General features: G+C 38.8%; 6 protein-coding genes across 11 annotated transcripts in view; 3 read left to right on the top strand and 3 right to left on the bottom strand.

The window, feature by feature from the left end:
- The window catches only part of OPS (LOW protein: UPF0503-like protein, putative (DUF740)), a 2,278-nt gene extending 571 nt beyond the window's left edge, over window positions 1–1,707 (top strand). Inside the window, exon 2 of the mRNA XM_021434028.1 lies at window positions 6–1,707. Within this exon, the coding sequence (XP_021289703.1) occupies window positions 6–1,579 (1,574 nt within the window). The 3' untranslated portion in view covers window positions 1,580–1,707. The remainder of the gene's footprint in view (window positions 1–5) is intronic.
- Window positions 1,708–3,559: 1,852 nt separating this feature from the next.
- LOC110420893 (Pentatricopeptide repeat (PPR) superfamily protein) lies at window positions 3,560–6,825 on the top strand. 3 transcript variants are annotated; one of them, XM_021434284.2, is made up of 4 exons: window positions 3,560–5,916; window positions 6,027–6,113; window positions 6,462–6,577; window positions 6,686–6,825. In XM_021434284.2, exon 1 carries the CDS (start codon window positions 3,594–3,596, stop codon window positions 5,673–5,675), a length of 2,082 nt encoding a protein of 693 aa, XP_021289959.1. In that variant the 5' UTR covers window positions 3,560–3,593; the 3' UTR covers window positions 5,676–5,916; window positions 6,027–6,113; window positions 6,462–6,577; window positions 6,686–6,825. The 3 variants fall into 3 exon arrangements, with proteins under 3 accessions (XP_021289959.1, XP_021289958.1, XP_021289960.1); XM_021434283.2 differs by having other exon boundaries at window positions 3,560–6,113; XM_021434285.2 differs by lacking the exons at window positions 6,462–6,577; window positions 6,686–6,825 and adding an exon at window positions 6,228–6,356 and having other exon boundaries at window positions 3,560–6,113.
- LOC110420894 (8-amino-7-oxononanoate synthase) lies at window positions 6,379–7,493 on the bottom strand. Its single transcript, XM_021434286.2, has 2 exons — window positions 6,928–7,493; window positions 6,379–6,832 (listed from the first exon to the last, which is right to left on the bottom strand). Exons 1-2 carry the CDS (start codon window positions 7,261–7,263, stop codon window positions 6,398–6,400), a joined length of 771 nt encoding a protein of 256 aa, XP_021289961.1. The 5' UTR covers window positions 7,264–7,493; the 3' UTR covers window positions 6,379–6,397.
- Window positions 7,494–8,046: 553 nt separating this feature from the next.
- Window positions 8,047–11,977, bottom strand: LOC110420411 (protein NRT1/ PTR FAMILY 8.1-like). 4 transcript variants are annotated; one of them, XM_021433715.2, is made up of 5 exons: window positions 11,748–11,977; window positions 10,396–10,550; window positions 10,047–10,264; window positions 9,322–9,872; window positions 8,047–9,136 (listed from the first exon to the last, which is right to left on the bottom strand). In XM_021433715.2, exons 2-5 carry the CDS (start codon window positions 10,499–10,501, stop codon window positions 8,305–8,307), a joined length of 1,707 nt encoding a protein of 568 aa, XP_021289390.1. In that variant the 5' UTR covers window positions 10,502–10,550; window positions 11,748–11,977; the 3' UTR covers window positions 8,047–8,304. The 4 variants fall into 4 exon arrangements, with proteins under 4 accessions (XP_021289390.1, XP_021289389.1, XP_021289392.1 ...); XM_021433714.2 differs by having other exon boundaries at window positions 10,396–10,547; window positions 11,748–11,976; XM_021433717.2 differs by having other exon boundaries at window positions 11,657–11,754.
- Window positions 11,978–13,990: 2,013 nt separating this feature from the next.
- On the bottom strand, window positions 13,991–19,685 carry LOC110420412 (protein NRT1/ PTR FAMILY 8.1-like). Its single transcript, XM_089784272.1, is given in 7 exon segments — window positions 13,991–14,060; window positions 14,062–14,625; window positions 14,917–15,087; window positions 15,184–15,734; window positions 15,812–16,029; window positions 16,131–16,229; window positions 19,676–19,685. Coding segments are annotated over 7 exon segments (1,683 nt in total).
- Window positions 19,686–20,266: 581 nt separating this feature from the next.
- On the top strand, window positions 20,267–23,143 carry LOC110420196 (laccase-4-like). Its single transcript, XM_021433417.2, has 6 exons — window positions 20,267–20,458; window positions 20,883–21,034; window positions 21,120–21,364; window positions 21,493–21,621; window positions 21,702–22,628; window positions 22,736–23,143. The coding sequence occupies exons 1-6, from the start codon at window positions 20,372–20,374 to the stop codon at window positions 22,864–22,866; spliced, it is 1,671 nt and encodes a 556-aa protein (XP_021289092.1). The 5' UTR covers window positions 20,267–20,371; the 3' UTR covers window positions 22,867–23,143.

Here is a 23,143-nt window from a genome sequence, read left to right as displayed (position 1 = left end):
GAAAGAAGCAGCTGGAAACGGACGGTCTTCTGAAATTGTTGAAGTTGAAGCTCGAAATTTGGGTTCTTCTTCAAGTGTCGTACAAGGCCCTGTCTTTGAAAGCAAAGAAGAGGACCAAACTGAGAGTGAAACGGATCACGAAGACGACATAGAGATCATAGAGGAACAACAACCCAATGTGGCTGTTGCTACTGCGAGTTTAATCGAAGAGAAAGTAGAAGAAATTGTGGAAGAATACGAAAAGGAACTGGGTCAAGAAGAGGAGCTGAAGCCCATGAAGGATCATATAGATCTTGATTCGCAAACAAAGAAGGCTTCCGGAAGAGATTTTAAGGAGATTGCTGGGAGTTTCTGGTCAGCTGCTTCAGTTTTCAGTAAGAAATTGCAAAAATGGAGGCAAAAGCAGAAGCTGAAAAAGAGGAGTAATGGAGGTGGTTCAGCGAGATTGCCAGTGGAGAAGCCGATTGGGAGGCAATACAGAGAAACCCAGTCAGAAATTGCGGATTATGGGTTCGGGAGAAGGTCTTGTGATACGGATCCAAGGTTTTCACTTGATGCTGGGAGGATGTCGTTTGATGCAGCAAGGATATCGTTTGATGATCCAAGATATTCCTTTGATGAACCAAGAGCTTCTTGGGATGGGTATTTGACTGGGAGAACTTTTCCAAGAATGCCCACAATGGTTTCTGTTGTGGAAGATGCTCCAGTTCATCATGTCATGAGGTCTGATACACAAATCCCTGTGGAGGATCCGCCGGCTATGAATTCTATTAATGAGGATGAATCTGTTCCTGGAGGGTCAGCTCAGACAAGGGATTATTATTCTGATTCTTCTTCTAGGAGACGAAAGAGTCTTGATAGGTCCAATTCTATTAGGAAGACTGCCGCAGCCGTAGTAGCTGAGATCGATGAAATGAAGTCGGTTTCCAATGCAAAGGTTTCTCCTGCAACTGTTGATTACGTCCATGGACCTAAACTTGTGCCGGACAGGGATTCCAGGGATTCAAACTCGAATTCTTTGAGGGATGATTATTCTGAGACTTTTGAGATTGGCTTCAGAGACAGTGCGTCTGTGATTGGGAATGGGGAACGGAAAGGGTCGTCTAAGAAGTCACGGAGGTGGAGTAAAGCATGGAACATTTGGGGGTTTATTCACAGGAGGAGTGTTAACAAAGATGAGGATGAAGATAGGTATAGTAGAGCTAATGGTGTGGAGAGGTCGTACTCAGAATCTTGGCCTGAGTTGAGAGGGGAACGGAATGGTGATGTCAGGGGGGGTTTCAATCCAAAGGTTTTGAGGAGCAATAGCAGCGTAAGCTGGAGGAATTCGAGCAGTTTTGGTGGGTCGTTCGGTGGTGCAAGGAAGAACCATGTGGACACAAATGGGCATAGTAAGAAGAAGAGAGATGAGTTCGGCTTGGAGAGGAATAGGAGTGCAAGATATTCGCCAAATAACATTGACAATGGACTGTTAAGGTTCTACTTGACGCCGCTGAGGAGCAGCCGGAGAGGTGGGTCAGGCAAAAGCAGGGCAAGCCATGCACATTCTATTGCGAGGAGCGTACTGAGGTTGTACTGAATTTGAGATTCACAAGGTGTTTCTTTTGGTTTAATGTTGTTAATTTTGCTGCATTTGTTGTGTAACCACACATTGCCTATGTATTCTTGCTGGTTGGTTGGATAAAAAAAGCACCCTAAAATTGTTGCCTTTCTTGTGAGTGGCATGCTTCTTCCCACTATTCAAATAACGAAATTTTCTGTGTTTCTTGTTTCTAATCACATTTTGCTAGTTGTTTTTGATTCTTCCCCCATTCCTCTGCTCTCTGTTCTTCTGATCTCTTTTACCATCAAAAGTCTTGGACATACAGAATATATGTGCAGATGAATTAGAGATGTGTTTCCCTTGTAGTCAGTTTGGTGTCTGTTGTATCTTTGTCTCACCTAGAGTTGGCTGATGATAGGTGGTGAAGGCTGCAAACATTTTGTAAGAGTATGTTACTCTATTCATTTGGCATGTTGTGTACTGTTGTGGAAGTGGGTGAGGGTGTGGGCTCATGCCCCCCTTGAAGTTGCTAGTTGTCACGAATCAATCCATACAAGACAACAGATACGGCCAACTTATGCCCTTCGTCCATATCAACTAATTTTACACTAGACTTACATGCATGCCTTGTAATAGTGCAATCTCTGAATAAGAACTTGCTCGATCTGGGTCCTTATATTAGCTTCGGGATCATCATCCTACTGCAAATTTGTTGTGGTTCAACTTCTTTGATTGACCTAACCTAATGGATTCTCTGAAATGGTTTCAGCACAGTGGTAAACCTTTGCTTTTCTGAATGTTTCTTTGGAGTTTGGCGCTTCTGCTAGTTGCATACTTAGCAGCCATGGAGCTTCCATGGCCAGTTTCTTTCAATCTGCAAGGTGGCCTGAACAAAGTTCAGAGCTTCAATGGTTCACTTTCCCTCCCCAATACATGCAATGACAGAAAGTGTAAATGTTAGGCAGAGAGCCAACATGGTCAAAACTCCAAAATAAACTGTCATGAAGAACAACAAATTAGTGCATGAATTGTCCCAAGAAACTTTCCAGCCCCATTACTCCATTGGCCAAAAAAAAAGAAAAACAGAAACGAAGCTAAGCAATGATTATCTATTCCCCAATTAACAAAGGTTAAATCTTTCCCCCTTCTTACCGGGATGCCAAAGGAATCTCACCCGAATCAACCATTTTTTTTCAGTCAAAGAGTGTTGAGATCATGCTTTCTCCTTTTCTCTAAACATGTAGAAAAGCTCCATCATCAACCCAGGTTTTTTTGCCTCTAAAGTCAAAAGGTGACTAGGAAAACATCCCAGCATGTTCCTTCATGGAGGAGATAAAGAAAAGGAAAGAAAGAAAAAAAAAAAAGAAGAAGCTCAAAACCCAATGGTTGGCTTGTCTGAGAAACTAGCAAACGAAGCCAAAACACGAAGTGGGTTGCAATAATTTGTTTAAGATAATTGGAAGCCTATTTGTCAACGTTTGTACACTTACTGGCTGACCTCCAGGATTGAGAAACATGGGGATTAGGACTAGGGTTTGAACTTTTCTGTCCTATTTGGACTAATTCAGTTTGTTGGATACACAGCTATGACTAAACCCAAAGAGTTTTGAGTTGGTGTAACTTTTGTGGGGACAGAACTTCTCCACAGACAGTTAATTGAGAATTGTTACCTGACAAAAATCGAAACTACAAAAGATGTAGATGGAGTTTTACTTTATTATGGGAAGGTTGTAAGCCTAAACTTGCCCATAATGAGCCTACTAATGTTCACCTGGCCCAATGACAATTGATCCCATTCATGAACCCACTTCAGATCCAATCTGGCCCAAGAATGGCCACTTGACTACATTGGACTGCTACTAGACAATTCTTGAGCCCATTTTAGGTCCAAACTGGCCCAAACTTAGCCTACATTTCAAGGTGGCTAGCCCATACTTGAGCCCACATCGGCCCTACCCTTCAAAATTTTCAATTTCTCTTATTTTCTGGTCGTCGGCGGCGGCGGGAAAGCATTTCTCAGCGGGAAATAGCTCAACGGTGAGCCTAAGGAATGCCGAAAACCACCATCTTTTCCATGGCCGAGTTCCCCAAAAACCTCTCACCAAAGCGAGTTCTCAAGCTCCTCAAATCAGAGAAAAACATCCACTCTGCACTTGCTCTCTTCGACTCAGCAACTCGCCACCCGGGTTACACCCACTCACCCGACGTTTTCCACCACATGCTACGTCGACTAGTCGACTCCAGGCTCGTTTCCCACGTTTCTAGGATCGTCCAAGTCATTCAAACCCAGAAATGTAACTGCCCAGAAGACGTGGCTTTAACGGTGATAAAAGCCTATGCCAAAAACTCAATGCCCGAGAAAGCACTAGATTCCTTCCAACGAATGAAGCGAATTTTTGGTTGTGAACCTGGGATTCGATCTTACAACACTTTACTTAACGCTTTTGCTGAGTCGAATCGTTGGGAACAAGCTGAGTCGTTTTTTAAGTACTTTGAAACAGTGGGCGTAAAGCCAAATTTGCAAACTTACAATATTTTAATTAAGATTGCGTGTAGAAAGGAGCATTTTGAGAAGGCGAAGCGGTTATTGGATTGGATTTGGAAAATGGGTTTTCATCCTAACGTGCAAAGCTATGGGACTTTGATTAATGGGCTTGTCAAAGGCGGGAAGTTGGTGGTTGCAATGGAAGTGTTCGATGAAATGGTTACCAGAAAAGTTACCCCTGATGTTATGTGCTATAATATATTAATTGATGGTTTTTTCAAAAAAGGAGATTTTGTGAAGGCAAATGAGGTTTGGGAGAGGTTGTTGGAAGATTCTTCTGCTTATCCGGATTCCGTTACTTATAATGTTATGATTAATGGTTTGTGCAAATGTGGCAAGTTTGATGAGTGTTTGAGGCTATGGGACAGGATGAAGAAGAATGAAAGAGAGAAGGATCTGTTTACTTATAGTAGTATGATACATGGATTGTGTCAGGCAGGGAAGGTTGATGGTGCTGAGAGAGTTTATAAAGAGATGGTTCAAAGTGGGGTATTGGTTGATGTGGTTACTTATAATGCAATGCTTAATGGGTATTGTAAAGCTGGGAAATTTCAAGAGTGTTTTGAGTTGTGGAAGCTGATGGAAAAGGAGGGTTGTATAAATGTTGTTAGTTTTGATATATTGATTAGAGGGTTGTTAGAGAATGGAAAGGTGGATGAAGCGATTTCTACATGGCGGATCTTGCCTGAGAGAGGTTGCAATGCTGAAGCTTCAACTTATGGAGTTTTGATTCATGGATTGTGTAAGAATGGCTACTTAAAAAAAGCTTTAGAAATATTGAAAGAGGCTGAACTTGGGGGAGGTAAATTGGATAGCTTTGGATATTCCTCAATAATTGATGGGTTCTGCAAACAAGGGAGACTAGACGAAGTAGTTGGTTTAATCAGTCAGATGGTTAAGTGTGGCTGTAAACTGAATCCTTACACTTGCAATCCCATAATTCATGGTTTTATCCAAGCATCCAGACTAGACGATGCGGTTCAATTTTTCAAGGGAATGGACTCAATGGGTTACTCTCCTACTGTTGCCTCATATAATATTCTCATTTCTGGTTTGTGTAAAGCAGAAAGATTTGGAGAGGCGTACTGTTTTTTGCAGGAAATGTTAGGGAAAGGGTGGAAACCTGACATGATCACCTACAGCTCGTTGATGAAAGGTCTTTTCTTAGGAAAGAATGTTGACATGGCACTCAGCTTATGGCACCATGTGCTTGACAAGGCCTTCAAGCCTGATGTAATTATGCACAATATTATCATTCATGGCCTTTGCTCTGTTGGCAAAGTCAAGGATGCATTACAGCTCTACTCAAAGATGCGGAAAAGGAACTGTGCTCCGAATCTTGTAACCCATAATACAATCATGGAAGGGCTTTACAAAGCTGGAGAATATGAGAAGGCATCAGAGATCTGGACCCGAATTTCAAGTGATGGACTACAGCCAGATATTATTTCTTATAACATTACTCTCAAGGGGCTTTGTTCTTGTGGTAAGATACAAGATGCACTTGGCTTCTTGGATGATGCTTTAGAGCGTGGAATTGTTCCTACTGTCATTACATGGAACATTCTTGTCAGGGCAGTGCTTTAGGATTTGCATGCAGTTAAGTTCCCTATTGAAAGAGTCATACTTCTCTAGTTGGCGGTTCAAAATATTAGGCAACTCTTCGCCACCTCAAGAATTTTGAAGACCAGTCTTTGAACTACATAACTTTAAGAGAGAGATCCTAAGTTCTGGGATCAAGAACTGCTATCTTCATCATTCCAGGGATTCACCAGACGTGCATGTGAGGATGGTTTTTGCCAGGAAAATTCTTTCAAAGTGATCGGAGGTATGGATGCATGAGCACCTAAAGGTCATGTTCCTTCAAATGGCTTTTGTTCTTCCTTTCTTGTTTGTGATTTGTTCCCCTTTCCAACTGTTAACCAATTGCTTTTTAAGATCGTGCGGATTCTTGCGGGCTGGATTTACGCTCTTTTAGAGTTTAGATATCTTGACATGAAACCACAGTTACCTATTTGACCAAAGGTTAGTCCTCCAATCCTAGTTGGCTATTAGATTTGTTGTTTTCCAATAGGATGAGTGAGAGAAGCTTCATAAAGCATCAGATTTGGTAACTCACTTCGGTTTTGGTGATTGCAGCTATATCACTAAGATCGGATGTTGACGATGCAAAAATAAAGTTGCTTGATGTATCAAACCCAAGTATTAAGTTATTACTTGGGGTTATTGGATCAAGTCATATGTGCCTAAATAATTATGGATTACAGCTTTACAGCAGAAGTTTGTTAGATTAGATATAAGAAAAGCCTTTACTTCTTGTTTTCATCCTTCTTTTCTGATTTTTCTGCTTCGGATAACAATGTCTGTTCATAGGTGAACTGAGAAAATAAAGCAACTAAAATAGCTCCAAGAACTGCAACTTTTCTCCAATCAGATGAAGAGATGAAAGAGTCTGCAATTGCAATGACTAGAAGTGCAATTAGAGCAAGGTAAATGTTCCTCCGCACTTTTGACCCCGCCTTTTCTTTTGTAATCTCTTTAATCTTCTCTGCTTCTTGCTTAGCTTTTGCCTTGTCTACTGGCTTTTTCTCCGTTAGGTTCTTAAAGAACAACCCTTCATTCCTATCTTTCTCAATTTGGCCTTCGAACTGCGCTAACTGGCCTTCATTCTTCTCAATCTCCTGCCTATTCATTTCTTGGGATTCTTCAAAGGCTTGCATCTGGCTCTCAATGTTCTCCATTATCTGCTTATAACAAATGAAACAAGAAGTGAGTTATCAGGCAAAATTGCATGTCAACCAAGAACTTTCTTATTTCCTCTACTTAACATAGACCCTACCCGCTCACCGGCTTCTTCAAGCCCTTTGAGAGCATCTTCTCCAACTTTATCAAAGTCAGCATTGACTTCTTCAGCAAACTGGTTGAGATAAGCAGATCTTTCATCTAGGTAGTCAGTGAGACGAACTTTTTGAGCCTGTAGCATTGCTATCTGGGCAAGCAGCTCTTGCTTACGAGTGTCTCCGTCTGAGGACTGGGGATCAGAATCAGACTCAGAATCACTGGACTTGCTGAGACACAGGATGGAACTCTTCCTACTGTAAGCAAATCTTCTTGTGTGGAATAGGGCATGCTTACTGGGCGTAGAGGAGGCTTGGATGGCCTTCAGGGCAATCATCTTTTTCCTGTCTTTTCTCAAGCCGAGAAGGAGAGACAAGATGCTTTAAGCTAGTATGTTGTATATAAGCAGGAAGGTATTTTGAACCTCTCATTTTGTTTACATTATCCACTATTTGGCTATAAATTATAGAGAAAGTCCATTTGTCGAGCAGTGTGCAATTACCATTTTATTTCCTGCTCTCTAACTCTAGCCACCGCCACTTGTTGGCAATGGGCACAAGTGTAAAGGCATGGGAGCTAGTTAAGTTCAAATTTAGTCAGCCTGGACATGTTAAGATAAATTAGTACAAGAGTAAAATTGCACCAATTATCCATGATTGTTTTATAATACTTTCTTTTCATTTTTAATTTTTAAATTTATTAACATATTTCATCAACAAAATATGTCACTTTAACATCACATAGATGTTTATCTAATATAAACTTTAATTAAAAAAAAATCAATCGGATTTATCTCTTTTATATTTGGTCATATTTATTTTGTTTGGTCATATTTATTTTGTCACAAACATTCACATGATTAAGATTTATGTCACGTGCACATTCATTTAAATTTTTTTTTAAAAGATTGCAGATTCAAAAAATTGGGTTTTAAAAATTATAAATGAAATTGGATGCTTAGAATTGGAGAGAGAATTGATGCTTTGAAGCTAGAAATATTAAAATTGGAAAAGCAAAGTTATGGCGTCATTTTCAGGTGAGAAGCTCTTCCCAGGCACGCCTTGGAAATGGGAGCAAGAGAGCACCAAAAGAATTATTGCAAATCAAATCAAATCAAATCAATCATCAAACAGAAAATATCTGCAATTTAATTTGAACCAATTAAATATAGCAGTCATCCCTGCCCTAGATTGAGAATTAAATGTGATGTAACAATATTTACAAGTACTCATTCTTCTTTAAAACAATCAAGCAAACTAAGAGTAAATCTTAACAAATCAGCAAATTCCACAAATAGTAATACTAAACTGAAATCTCCAAAGCAGGAGGTAATTTCAATGGGGCCATCTTGCTCTTGGCGTTCCTAGGATTTACAGTGTCAATAAGGGCGTCCCGTTGCCTTTTTGTATGTATACCACCTTGCAATCCATAGATAGACCAAGAAGTTAACCAGGCTGAGGATAGCCAAGAGCCAGTAGAAATAGTCAAGATGACCCCGGTTCAGGTTATCCGGGATCCATCCAAGCTTCCCATCCTTTGTGGTCACTTTACTCACAATGGTAACGAGCAAAGTGCTCAGATAATTGCCTAATGCAACAGTAGTTAGCGAGAGGGCTGAGCACATGCTTCTCATAGCATCAGGTGCCTGATCATAGAAAAACTCCAGCTGTCCAATGAATGTGAAAACCTCTGCACATCCGATTAGGAAATATTGTGGGACTTGCCAGAAAATTGACACGGGGATGTACTCAAGATCATAGTAGTTGTTCTTCCTGACAATCTTGAGCCGGACCACCTCCAAGATACCTGCAGCGACCATTGAGAAGATAGAAATGACAAGGCCAATCCCCATTCGTTGGAGCTGAGTGAAGCCTCGCTCCTTGCCAGTGAATTTCCTTACATATGGGACAATGATTCTGTCATAGACAGGAGCCCAAAAGATAACACTAAGAGTATCGAAGAGGGAGAGGGATGCGGAAGGGATCTTGAAGTGCGGGCCCATGTGTTGATCCATTGTGTTGCCTTGTAAAACAAACATAGTGCTCATTTGACTGTATACAGTAGAGAACACAATTCCAGATGCCCAGATTGGAAGCAACCTGATAATGGATTTGAGCTCCTCAACTTGAGTTACTGTGCACAGTCTCCATGGATTTACCGAGCCCTTAACATAGTCAGTTTGGGTCTCTACAGCAGCTTTGTCAAAGAACCTGTAATCTTAAATCATCAGTGACTAGATTAACAATCAAATTTGCAACTAAAAGATCAAATTAGACCGAATAAAAAGCGAGGGTGGTGTATGTAGACAAAGTATAAGCAGGGATGGTGATAATGCTGATAAAAGAAAATATGTTCAGCAATGAAATTCCACAAGGGTCGAGCTTTAACAACATACTTTAACTTATCCGTGTGCTCTAGTTTTCGGCTTCCTTGAATACTGCATTCCTGGTCAGCAGTCTCATAAAGAAGGGATTCATGAGCAGGGACTTTCACCTTAAGTTTTCTAAAGGATGAAACTATAACCTGAAATATCCTCGTAAGTGGACTTCCCCCAGGTTTTTGGAGGCGATACATTCGACTACCAGAAAAGAAGAATACAACCGCAATGGCCATTGCAGTTGCTGGGATTCCAAAACCCCAGCCCCAGCCCACATTCATTTGTATCCATACTAGAACTGAGGAAGCGACAAGTGCTCCAATATTGATTGAGAAGTAAAACCAGTTAAAGAAAGAGCTCTTCTTCTTCCTCTCAATTTCGTCAGTTTCATCAAACTGATCAGCACCAAAGGACGAGACACATGGCTTAATTCCACCAGTACCAAGAGCAATCATGTATAAGGCTACAAAGAAGACTGAAGATTGTGATGCTGTTGGGTGGCAGACATCCCCATTGCATGATGGCTTTAGTCCATTGACAGAAGCAGAAAATGTTAAGAGTGTCATACCCTTCAAGAAAAAAGATAATCAGTCAAGACATTGAGTAAATTTATATTCAAATAAACTATAGAACTCCCGCAATCTAGCCTCTATAAGATGCCATCAGCATAAGCATTCTGAGCCTTTAAGTACCACATAGATTGAAAAAAGGGAAGGAAAATTCTGTGTTTAAGCCAAACTTACAAGGACATAGATGATTGAGAAACCGGCAATTGTCCAATATCTTCCCAAATATGCATCAGCTAGAAAAGCCCCAATCAACGGTGTAATGTAGCAGGTGCCTGACCAATTTGTGACATTGTTTGATGCAGTGACATTTCCCTGATTGAGACGCTGTTCAAGATAATTCACCAGATTGGTCCCCATCCCATAGTATGCCAAACGTTCACAACATTCATTTCCTGATAAAATTTTAGAGTTCAAAAAATGCAAAGCAAATCAGGAGCCAAATATGAGGCCAAAAAAATAAACATATATATAATGTATATATTTAAAAAACAAGGATGAAAACGAAAAAAGCTTGAAATCATACCAAGAATGAATCGGCAGGCTTTCCAATTCCCTGTTTTACTCTTGTTGGCAGGATTCTTATGGATATCCACTGTCCCATCATTTGTATAGATATCATCTTCTCCCATCTTATCTATGGAGCAACCTCTCTACCCTTGGAGTCTTGGAATCAATCTGCTTTTAAAAGGAATATCAGCAAAGTCAGCAGTTATATCATGAAACTAATGAAAGAATCACTAGCAACAAAAACCGAAACAGAATTAATATTTCATCATCTTAAGAACTTAAGCAAGTACCCTGATACATGAAGGAACACTGGAATTTTAAAATTGGCAAAGTATTCTCTTTCCAGCATTCAATCACTGGCAATAACAGGGCATAATCTTACTTAATGCTCACATCACTAACCTTTAAAATAAAATATTAGAGCACTTATGCATGTGGCCTTTGCCAACTAAACTAATTCCCAACTAATCTCATAAAATCTGGTCATACCAAAGTCCTGTACTCATTAACTTCTAGTAACCAATGCCAATTGCCGAGTAGGCAAGGCACACTCTTCAACTCCAAATAAGAAAAAACAAATAGAATTAAAAGAATGGCAATCTCTTCAAGTCTTCAAAAACGTCTTGAAATCAGCAAAACAGAAATAAAATACTATGCACTAGAAGAAAGCGCATCAATTTGAATCACAGTCAGCGAAAGGCTAAGAGGGAAAGGGCACAAATTGCTATGGTTGTTTAATATAATATTGTATAAGAAAAATAGTCGATAGCAACACCCAACAAAGGAAATCCAAATAGAACAAAATAAAAAATCACTGCAGGACAAAATAGGCCATAATCTACTGGCAAGAGAATCCAAAAATTAGTATTACATGATTTGAAATTCACATAAACAAACAACAGAACCCTTAAGCCTAAGCCAACAGTTGCCAAGGTTAAAACTCCATTAATGAAGAACAAGATGATGGAAACCTGCAACCTAAAAACTGACAATATTTCCTCATGGTTTCTAGCCAAGGCAAAGAAAATCTGCTGAGTACTGATATAAGCTTAAAAGAAGACACTGAAAAAGGAAAAGAAAGAAAAACGAAACCATCGTTGACGAAACGGAGATATTATAAAAATAACCCAAGCCATAACGAATCTGCGTGTTGTTAATCTCAGATCCACGAAAACTTCATTGAAACGTTCAGCAGGAAATAATTCAAGAAGAAAAACCCAGAAGGCCATGTTTTTTGACATGCATGCAAAGAGCAGAACAAGACGGAAAACACAAACCAGGAAAACAGTGGAGGTTTTCGAGACAACAGAAACAAAACAAGTGTTGGGAATGTGATGAAGAGTGATGAGAGAGTTGAGATGTGCATACCCTTCTGAGAGAGAAGTGTAGGAGAGACAACAGAAGAGGGAAGTGTAAACAGTAGTTTATACGAGAGAAACCAGGGCACGGAAGGGAAGCCCGGTTCCCACTCGTGCACACAGCAACAAGGTCTAGGAATTCAAGTCAGAGCCAATCTGTCACCAAGTTGGCTTTTCTTTTTCCCCATGATTTGCCTTAATAATCTTTGCAGAAGATGCAAAAAGCGAAAAGTTGGGATTCTGTGCGATCCTAGTCCCTAACTATTTGGTATTTGCACTTGGCATTAATGTTTTTGTCGTAGTTTTTTTTACTAAAATAATTAAAATCCCAAAACTATTTGAGTTTATGCAATTGACTTTCTATATTTTTATTGTATTCAAAGAGATTTTTAATTTTTTATTATATCCACAAAATCTACTTTATCTATTACTTGAATATTGAATTTAAATATTATAATCTAGCATTAAATTTCGATGAGTTATCTTGATTTTTAAATTTATTTATAAATGAGATGATAGCATTTGATTAATTAACAGTGATCAATATTATGCATTTCAGCATTTAACTTATTAGTTAGTACATGATCTCTTTATCTAAAACTCGAATCCCCTCTCTTTCAATTATAAAAAAAATCAATATTATACATTATAAATGCATAAAATAATAATATATTGCTTTGAAATAAAACTACTCCAAATAGTGTGTAAATGTAAATAAAAAAGGACTAAAGGACTAAATAGATAATATACCAAATTCATCAGGGGCTAATGTCAAAAATCAGAAATACTGATTAGCTGCAAAATGCTTCCTCCTAAGCTTGAAGAATCTTGCCATTTGGTTGACCTTTGTATTTATTTACTACCAAAAATGGAAAACTACCCCTTTTTTTGGTCGAATTTGCATTGGTTTTTTCTGTTTAACTTGGACCCAATGGTTCGAAATCTGTTCACATTAAGATAGTAATGCCAACAATTCTTTCATCTAAGGTATGATGACCCAAATATTTCCTTTTTCCCATAATCTTTAGCTTTTTGATTTGGGTATGACATTTTCCAAATCAAAGTAAGTTCAAGATTCTCTAGGATAAGGGTTTTGGTAAAAGAATCTGTTTGTTTTGACAGTGTTTTGATCTTCTACGGGATCTTCTTCTATCTTTTGGAGGTGTCTGAAATCATTGTGCTGGACATGAGAACATCACCTGGCATAGCTTGGCACTTGGCTGCAACCTGGAAAACGTTTCCTTGTTCAATCAAAACAGTTGGTTTGAAATCCTTTGATTGGATACCCAGATCTGGAAAGGTCCAGTTCATATTTATATTCATCCATACCTGTGCATTTCTTTACTGTTTGTTTAAGAATATGCTTATAGCATAGACAGCTATTGATGTCAACTTTGAAAGACTCATTGAAAGTATGGAAACCATAAGCACGAAATTGACTTTGGCAGACATTGTGGGAGTAGAATTGGCTTCATGCTCCATTTTTTCGTGGGATTACTTTATCTGTTTTGCTAGCGTCCAAGTAAATGATTCATTTTGATTCAAAATAGAGTCATAAAAAATCCGAATTCTATTCATTTTAAAAAGTGAATCATTCATTATTTATTAAGTCAAATACTCAAACTTGTTATACATTGTTTTTATTTATTTGTCTTTTTATATAATCTTTTGAAAGTAAGAGTGTAAACATGAATTTCTTATTGCAAAAAGTTAGAGAGGCCAAGGCCCCCAGCTTGGATTTGGAGGTTGTTCACATTATCATGCGTATCTTTTTCAAATTTTAAAGCAGGTCGGCTGATGTAGCACTGATCCATTGCTTGACCCCATTTCCCTTGTTTAAGTTGCTTTTCTTGATAACCATAGTTTTGCCTGATTTTGACAAGGGTTTGTGCTATATGCTGTTGTACCTATCCTTATAATCGGGTAATGCTTACATCTATTCTGCGTAATAAGATCAAATTATGATAAAATTAAATTCACAAGTTGATTGTACGGATGTTCAATTTTAAATCATTGAATAATGTTTTTTTTTTTCGTGTAAAGATTATAAATTTATCACGTGAAATGAATTAATAAAGAAAAAAAATTATAAATGAATAAATTTGTTTACGTTAAAACTTACAAAATTTAATACCAGAATTGTCATGGCACTGGTACTAGAAGTACAATAGTAGTTTTATAAATCAGAGACTCATCAGGAGGGATTTTTTTTTTTTGGCTGACATAATTTAAAATTAATGAGAACATGCAAATTTAGTTGATGGATAGAACTGGCTTCTTGTAAGTGTACGACCTGGCAAGCATAAGGTAGGCTCCCAAATTGGAAAAAGTAGTGAAGATGACCATAGTTCAAGTTGTCTGGTATCCAGCTAGGATTACCGTGCCTGGTGCTGAAATCTGTCACGATATTGACAAGAAATGTGCTCAGATAGTTTCCCAAGGCAGCTGTTGTAAGTGAGAGAGCAGAGCACAGGCTCCTCATGGCATCTGGGGCTTGCTCATTGAAGAACTCCAATTGCCCAATGAAGGTGAAAACTTCAGCACAGCCTATGATGAAGTACTGGGGAACCTGCCAAAATATTGACATCGGCATGTGCCTAAGCTCGTAGTAATTGTGCTTCTTCACTTGGCGGAGCCTGACAAGCTCCAAAGTGCCTGCAGCCAACATGGCAAAGATGGAGATGACAAGGCCAATTGCTATGCGTTGAAGTTGAGTGAATCCATTTTCATGGCCGGTGAACTTTCTCGCGAGTGGAACAATGAAACGGTCATACACTGGAACCCAGAAGATGACACTGATTGTGTCGAAGAGGGAAAGTGAAGCTGAAGGGATCTCGAATGATCCTCCCATGTGAAGGTCCATAGTGTTGCCTTGCAGGACGAATAATGTGCCCATTTTTTTTTTTGAAAAGTGATGATATTATTAAAAGTCTCATATGGGAGACAAAAGATAAGCTGCAATGGCTTACAAAACCAAAAAGAGCCCTTGGCCTAAGGGCTGGCAAAAATCAGATGGTTTGTGATAATGCCAACGATAAGGTACATCAGTTGATCATTCATCTTACAATAACATTGGATGCATCGAACTAAGAACAACAGCATTGACTTAATAGAACAACAGCATTGACTTAATAAAACAAGAGTCCATTTAAACGTTTTCCACCCCCAAATCAAATAATGTGCCCATTTGACTGTATACAGCAGAAAAGATTATACCTGTGGCCCATACAGGAAGTAATCTTATGATGGATTTAAGCTCTTCAACTTGAGTTACAGTGCACATTCTCCATGGATTTATGGATCCTTTGATTCGATCAGATGAAGTCTCCACAGCTGCCTTGTCAAAGAAACTAGGGAAGATAGATAAAAGCAATTAGTAGATGCCACTATCCACAATTAGACAAAAGAAAATGTTCATTTGTAATCCTAATGATTATTTTCTATACCTCAACTGCTTTGTGTGATCAAGCTTTCGGCTTCCTTTGACAGCAGATTCCTTATCCGCAGTCTCACATAAAAGAGACTTGTCAGCAGGTACTTCTACCCGAACTTTCCTGAAGGAAGCAACTAGAACCTGGAAGATGCGGGTCAGGGGACTCCCTCCTGGCTTCTGGTTTCTGTACAGCCTAGTACTTGAAAAGAAACTTGCAACTGCAATCGCCATGGCAACAGCTGGAATGCCAAAGCCCCAAGCCCATCCTTCATTGGTTTGTATCCAGACAAGGATGGAAGCAGCAACAAGGGCACCAATATTGATTGAAAAATAGAACCATTTGAAGAAAGAGCTCTTCTTTTTCTTTTCTGTCTTAGCAGAGTCATCGAACTGATCTGCACCAAAGGATGAAACACAAGGTTTAATCCCTCCGGTTCCCAGGGCTATCAAGTACAGTCCTAGAAAGAACACTCCAGTTTGCAATCCCGTCGGATGGCAAAGGTTGTTTTCGCAAGCTGGTTTTAGACCATGAATAGATGCTGACATTGTCAACATCGTCATTCCCTGCAACGAGTTACACAACATTAACTCGGTCTCAAGATCCAGGAAAACACCAATACATAATCATCAGATGAACTTACAAGAACATAGATGATGGAGAAACTAGCAATTGTCCAGTATCTTCCCAAATAGGCATCAGCTAGAAATGCTCCAATTAGCGTCATGACATAGCATGTTCCTGACCAATTCGTGACATTACTAACAGCTGCAACATTTCGCTGGTTGAGTTGGAATTTGAGATAGTTAACCAAGTTTGTGTTAATCCCGTAGTATGCCAATCTTTCGCAGCATTCATTTTCTGTTTGTATGCATTGATTATTTCTCAAGGTCATTGAACAAGACAACTGATCATATATACAACCAAGATCAGCAAATGACATACAATTCGACTTATTACACCTAGGATGTACGGACATGCTTTCCATGTCCCTGTCTTATTCCTGATGGCCGGTTTGTTGCGTAAGTCAGTTGTTCCATCCTTGGTATAGATATCTGCTTCTGCCATTTAGAATTCTTAAACCCCAAGATTTCACTATTTTTTGGTGTATTTTTTTCGTGACTTCGACTCCTTTCCTGCTTTGCTGCCAACTATCCGAAACCATTAACAAAACAAAAGTGGATAACCATTTCAATTGTAAAAAATTTTACTCTACTGATGAAAGTTAAGCTTAGTAGCAGCTATAGGAGTAAACAATTCATTCAAGTAACAGAGACATGCCAAAGTGGTCAGAACTGCCTCAGACAGAACAGGGATCTGGATCATAGAAACTAGTAAATCAATGGAATTTCCAGTGGAATGAACTATATAATTTTGAATCTCTATCAAGGCAAAGTGCTCTTTCAAACTCAGTTGAGAAAATAGAATTTCCAGATAAAAAGATTAATGCAGCAATGAAGGTTGGATTTCTCACCTGATTTCTTGAAGAATTTCTCCCTATTTCAAACCTTTGTTTTAAGAAGTTTGACTTCAACTTGGTGGCTTTGAGCTCAAGTGAATCATTCCCCCAGCAATTTTATACCCCTGGAGCCAAGTTATCACTTTATAAGCAGCCCAGATAAGATTTCACTTCATTATAAATGATCCTCAGAAAAAAATCATTTTCTCATTCATTTTATTTTTGTTTATTAACCTGTTTTTAAATGCTATGCTACTTTCTGTTTTTCCCAAAGCAGCTCCTTGGTCCTTTACAAAGCCAATCCTAGGTAGAGCCCTCATAATGGAAGTGTTTCGAGCTAAGTTGTAAGCTCATACATTTACTTCTGGAGCCATGTTTGGGCACACAATTCGATCAGCAGTGTCATTTTCTTGATGGCGGTCGTCATAGAATTGTGATACTACTTCCATTTGATGCGTGTTCAGTATTTTTTTCGCAATTTTGTATATATTTCATAGTATTATTTTCATCGTTAATTTATTTGTTTTCATTAATAAGATTTAGAATTTATACTCAAAAATTTAAAATTTTAAGTTGAGAAAAAAATTTAGAGTTTAAAAATTAAAATTTTAATTGACAGAATAAAATTGAATACATAATGTAAAATTATAAAATAAAATTTAAATAATATAGAGGATTTTTATTCGAAACAAATCATAAGTACCAATAAATTCAAGAACAGAGAAGCCTGGATTTATATTAGCCACATTCAATTCTCCTTCCCGAGCTTTTCCTGCCAGTAGCACACCTCCATACGAATGAGAATCAGGGCTAGCGACTGCCCACTGCAAAGGGTATCTGAAGCTTAGCTTTCATTGTGTTCAAATGTGTACTCACTACCCACAGATTGGGCAGTGCCAGTTGCTTTATGATACTGCAAGCCATTAATCAATCATTGGACTTGGCCTATCATGTCTAGTTAACATATTTCTTTTGTAATTGGTTCTTCACAGTAAATTTCCACATTGGATATCTATATGCCTTTGATTTTCAATTAATACTTTCTCTTTCCATTTCCATCAGAAAAAAAAAAACAAAATGGAGAAATAAACTTCTATGGTTAATGTTATTTAACCTAGCTTTTTCCTCCTTTTCCTCTCTTTATCTTTTTTTCTAAATTAGAGTAAAATGTGTAAATCATCTTCCTACCTATAGTTTTGTTTTGCCTATAGAAAATAGTGGGTGGGTTGGCTTTTGGTTCAGCTCCATTAGAAATGGTCCAAAAGATACTTATGCCCATAAAAAGCCCATCTAGACATGGCTTTGATTATGATTATTCTCACCTTTGCTTGCTGCAAAACTTGGGTATCCCTCCCTAAGCCAATCTAATTAGTAGTACAGACTTTTTCTATTTTATTTTGTTTTGTTAGATGACTTTCACTATTTGTTTAAAGAATTTATATATAATAATACAGTGTCATAGGATCGATTCTATTCATAATCTAGTGATATTATACATTTAACTGTGTATATAATACAAATTCTTATTTAAATTTAATATACAAGTCTTGAAAGTCCTCTTTGTAATTATCATATCTCACCAAGCATGTTTCCTTATAAGTTCTCTTCCATAATACAAATTAGGAATGAAATTTGATTTAAAAAAAGATTAAATCTCAAATCAATCGGTTAATGGCGCCTGAAAATGACAAGGTGAACTCCATGGGTACTTACTGACAGCTCCTCTCCACCTTCACTTACAATGTCGCTGCCAACATGGTCAACCACGCAAGACAGTTAATATTCTAGTTTCTTACATCCTAAGCAAATAAAGCCTGATAGCTCTGTCTTGCATGTTCATGGAGTCCATAAACAATTAGTCAAAGCTATTAAAAAAACCTATCCTGATCAAAGCTTAATCAAGCTCTGAGAGTGAAACAAAATCTACCCTTTTGGCCAGGAAAGACTTAGAGCCAATATGGGAAACTGGTTTTACTGGGTTTTTTTTTTTTTTCAATTTTGGACCAAGATTAAAGATTTTTCACGTGGCTTCAAACTTAGACTAGACGTGATTTGGACTCATTTCCAAACGAGTTCATCATAATCTGGCAGCTAACCTTTTGAGTCTAATGGCTACTTGGCTTCAAATGAGTAATCAACCAATTTAACAACTATTACCCAATTGGCTTTGGAAAACATTTAGAAGGAGAGAGGAAGGCAGATTCGGATACAATGGGTGGGAGTGGGAGTGGGAGGGGGAGTGGGGGGTGGAGTTTGTTTCTTGCTCTCGTTTGGTTTAGTCTTAGCTTTCAAACAAGCACATATACTCTACGTTGGGTTGGCATCTGATGGAGAACATGAAAGGTATTTCTCAACCATTTATTACTTTGGTTGAAAAGATAGCATCGGATTGCCATGCTAGCTACCCTGTATTCTTCTTCCTACGTTGCTTCTACCTATTTGCCATCTACACAACATGTACTTAAGCAATCTTAAATCATTGTTAGTCAAAAATTTGAATCGGAAGTCTCTTGCTTGACAAATTAGTGTAACTAAGCTCAAATTTGATTTGTTTTCTTTTTAATCTTGCTCTTTAAACTTTGTCAATCAGTGAGTTAAATGCTTGAATTCTGATAATATCAATTTAAAGTCATTCAAAACTCATTTATTATTGGATTGCACGTCTTAATTCTTGGGTGAGACCAAATAATCTGTCTAGGATTGAAAACCTGCTTTCAGGCTTCTGTTAAAAGAAGAATTAAAGAAAAGGCTGAGATGCCACAATCACCTGGCGTTGTGTTTGATGTTGTTTGGGATCCAACCCCCAAACCTAACATTGATGCCAGTGGAAAAAGTTGGGGTCAACCGGGAAAGAAAACAGCAGCATTGGACCAAAATACTCTTGTGTTTTCCCAAGAGTTGCAACGTCAAATTCATTTTCGTGGAGCTTAATCTTTGTCTAAAACCTCTAAGGAACATGGTGACGGACCACACCTTTCTGCTCACTGATGGTTTTCCTCGCTGTTCTTTGTCCCACGACAGCTTGAAAATGATGTGTCTTTCGACTACCTTTTCCCATTTTAAGGAAATTACCAGTAGTAAGAACTGATGTTTAACTGTTACATGTGCAGCTTGCACCATAGTCTCCAATCCTTATGCTACAGAAAGCTTTTCTTTGTACATTGTAATAAATTAAAGTTGAATCACTCTTCAAAATTGTTCCTTTCTGACTTGACCAGATCGGTCTAGTTCTCCCCATTTTAATCTTTTCTGTGTTAAATGATTCAAGTAGAGAATACCAAGTGGGACAAAAGATTTATCAGACAATATTGTGTCTTGGAGATGAATAGCTAAAAGGTGGTCCAAAAGGTAGACCATAAATTCCAACCAAACCAAATTTCTGATTAAGTTTGTAATTAACTGGAAACGGTATTAAGAGGTTTAATAACTTAGCTTCCAATTATGATTTGGTCCCTAAAAAACAACTTTATGTGCAATGCAAGAAATCATGGGAGAACCCCTAGGTATTCCTCAATAATTCTTGTTTCTAAAGGATACATTCATCCAATCCACCTAACCAAAGAAAAACGACATGGCAGCAATTGCTCCATGATTATCACCCTTTAAAAGGGTGGCGTAGTGAGCCATACATGACTGCAACAGGGCTGGAGGGAACAAAGTGATCAAACAATAATAAAAGAGAGAGGGAGAGAGCGAGAGCGAGAGAGAGAGGGAAGGAGAAAGACAAATCGAAAAGGGGAGAAAATGGACTCTTGGGTTCGAGGTTTAGTTCTTGTTGCATGCCTCTTTCCGGTTCTTGTCGACTGTGCAGTCCGAAACTACAAGTTTGATGTAAGTGCATTATTTATTTGTTTTGACCACATGTGTTTGGTTTGGAGCCACCTTGACTGAAAAGCAATGGTCTACACTCTGCAGCAGTAAAAATATGAGAACCTTTTCCTCTCTTGACATGGTTGATTTTCCACATAAACCATCTCTTCATACGTATATACGTACATGCATATTATCTGATGTTTGCTTGCCTAGGAAAAATCATATATCCAACTTAAAATAAGTGGTTCAGTTTCGGTACCAACTTTCTATTTTCTTCCTTTTTTTATGGTTCTGTTGTAAATTTTAGAACAAGCAATAATCATTTCTAACTAGGATATTTAGAATCAACCCCCACTTCAAACAAACAAACAAATGCATGAGTACATTGACGGTAAATTTCATCTACCTAGTAAGTGAGCTTGAGGTGCTGTAACATGCGCAGGTGGTACTGAAGAACAAAACTAGATTATGTTCAAGCAAGCCCATTGTCACCGTCAATGGTAAGTTCCCAGGGCCAACTTTATACGCCAGGGAAGGCGATACGGTACTTGTCAAAGTCGTCAACCATGTCAAATACAATGTTTCCATACACTGGTGAGAACCCAAATCCCTGTTTTTATCCCTGCAAAGATCGAGCACAGAACCCTTTTTTTCATTTGATTGCTCACTTAATTTGCAGGCATGGTGTCAGGCAGCTCCGAACAGGTTGGGCGGATGGGCCAGCATACATTACACAGTGTCCAATCCCGACAGGGCAAAGCTATGTATATAACTTTACCATCACTGGCCAAAGAGGCACACTGCTTTGGCATGCCCATATTCTCTGGCTAAGGTCCACAGTCCATGGCGCCATTGTTATCTTGCCTAAGCGCGGTGTGCCTTATCCATTCCCAAAACCCCACAAGGAAGTAGTTGTTATATTAGGTGAGCTCAAATTTTAGTTCATTGATGTGTGCCTTTCTACCAGTGATTAGCACCCAATTTCTATGGTCTGCTTAGTTATTCAAACTTGCACAAGTTGGAGTTAATCTAACTCAATGGTTTATTGCCAGCTGAGTGGTGGAAATCAGACACTGAAGCTGTGATCAATGAAGCACTCAAGTCTGGATTGGCTCCAAATGTCTCAGACGCTCACACCATAAATGGCCATCCAGGACCCGTCTCCAGTTGTCCTTCACAGGGTACTTCCCTCCCCTTTCTCCTCTCCAAATCGTATGATAGTAAAGATATTTGATGTAGAATCTGTTACAATCACACGCAGGAGGTTTCACATTGCCTGTTGAAAACGGCAAGACCTATCTGCTACGCCTTATCAATGCTGCACTCAATGAAGAGCTCTTCTTCAAAATTGCTGGGCACAAGCTGACTGTTGTGGAAGTTGACGCCACGTATGTTAAACCGTTCAAAACTAATACAGTTATAATTGCCCCAGGGCAAACCACCAACGTCCTTGTCTCCGCTGATAAAAATTCTGGCAAGTACCTGGTTACTGCCTCACCTTTTATGGACGCTCCAATTGCAGTGGATAACCTGACTGCAACAGCAACGTTGCACTACTCAGGCACACTTGACAACACCCCCACGACTCTCACTAGCCTAACACCAAAAAATGCAACTCCAGTTGCCAACAACTTTATAAACTCCCTTCGTGCCCTAAATTCCAAACAATACCCTGCCTTAGTCCCACAAAGTATTGATCACAAGCTTTTCTTCACTGTTGGACTGGGTATTAACCCTTGTCCTACTTGCAAGGCCGGTAATGGCAGCAGGGTGGTAGCTTCAATTAACAATGTGACATTCGTCATGCCTACCACAGCCTTGCTACAAGCACATTTCTTCAACATCAGTGGGGTTTTCACCACTGATTTCCCTGCAAACCCACCAAACGTGTTTAATTACTCTGGAACTCCACCAACAAATTTGCAGACAACAAATGGGACAAAGGTTTTCAGACTGGCTTATAACTCTACAGTTCAACTTGTTTTGCAAGATACGGCCATCGTAGCCCCAGAGAACCACCCAGTCCACTTGCATGGATTCAATTTCTTCGCCGTTGGTAGAGGACTTGGGAACTATAATCCAAAAACAGATCCTCAGAATTTTAATCTTGTTGATCCTGTTGAGAGGAACACAATTGGGGTACCAACTGGTGGATGGGTAGCTATCAGATTCCGTGCTGATAACCCAGGTACATTAACAATTTTGGTTTTGTTTTTTTCCCTTCCTCTTCATCCATGAACTTCTCTCTGATCTGAATTTCTTCTATTTGTTCCTGTTTCTTTTGTAAATTTTCAGGAGTTTGGTTCTTGCACTGCCATTTGGAAGTGCATACAACATGGGGGCTTAAGATGGCATTCTTGGTGGACAATGGAAAAGGTCCTAATCAGTCGCTTCTTCCTCCTCCAAGTGATCTTCCAAAATGTTAAACCAGGGGGACTATCTCCACCAGCAGAGAGACTTCCACATCGAAAAAGAGACGTGCAAAGAATGGGGAAAAGAGTTTCACATGCAGAAGAAAGACACTATTGAGACTGGAGCTATTTTATTTAATAAGCAAAGCAAGAGTTGAGATTGCATTGGTTTCTTGGGTAAATGAAAGAATTTACTCAAGCGTGCTTGAATAACATTTGTATAAGCATTTTTATTTTTTGGGGAATAAAATCACAGTCTTATTCAAATTCAAACATCTAAATAAGTAACGTA

This window comes from Theobroma umbraticum, unplaced genomic scaffold (genome assembly GCF_002168275.2).
Source record: "Theobroma umbraticum cultivar Fairchild unplaced genomic scaffold, ASM216827v3 scaffold_86.0, whole genome shotgun sequence".
Lineage (NCBI taxonomy): Eukaryota > Viridiplantae > Streptophyta > Magnoliopsida > Malvales > Malvaceae > Theobroma > Theobroma umbraticum.
The sequence above is the reverse complement of the archived record's forward strand: the minus strand, read 5'-3'. Positions and strand labels throughout refer to the sequence as shown.

What these genes read in the sequence shown, in the direction of transcription:
- LOC110420893 (XM_021434284.2), top strand. Translation starts at nt 3,594, where the DNA reads ATGCCGAAAACCACCATCTTTTCCATGGCCGAGTTCCCCAAAAACCTC.
- LOC110420894 (XM_021434286.2), bottom strand. Translation starts at nt 7,263, where the DNA reads ATGATTGCCCTGAAGGCCATCCAAGCCTCCTCTACGCCCAGTAAGCAT. An exon ending in TTGAAGAAGCCGGTGAGCGG is followed by an intron (nt 6,833 to 6,927) that starts GTAGGGTCTATG and finishes TGTTATAAGCAG; the next exon opens with ATAATGGAGAACATTGAGAG.
- LOC110420196 (XM_021433417.2), top strand. Translation starts at nt 20,372, where the DNA reads ATGGACTCTTGGGTTCGAGGTTTAGTTCTTGTTGCATGCCTCTTTCCG. An exon ending in GGAAGTAGTTGTTATATTAG is followed by an intron (nt 21,365 to 21,492) that starts GTGAGCTCAAAT and finishes GTTTATTGCCAG; the next exon opens with CTGAGTGGTGGAAATCAGAC. An exon ending in CTCCAGTTGTCCTTCACAGG is followed by an intron (nt 21,622 to 21,701) that starts GTACTTCCCTCC and finishes AATCACACGCAG; the next exon opens with GAGGTTTCACATTGCCTGTT.
- LOC110420411 (XM_021433715.2), bottom strand. Translation starts at nt 10,501, where the DNA reads ATGGGAGAAGATGATATCTATACAAATGATGGGACAGTGGATATCCAT. An exon ending in AGCCTGCCGATTCATTCTTG is followed by an intron (nt 10,265 to 10,395) that starts GTATGATTTCAA and finishes AAATTTTATCAG; the next exon opens with GAAATGAATGTTGTGAACGT. An exon ending in GAGCACACGGATAAGTTAAA is followed by an intron (nt 9,137 to 9,321) that starts GTATGTTGTTAA and finishes TTAAGATTACAG; the next exon opens with GTTCTTTGACAAAGCTGCTG.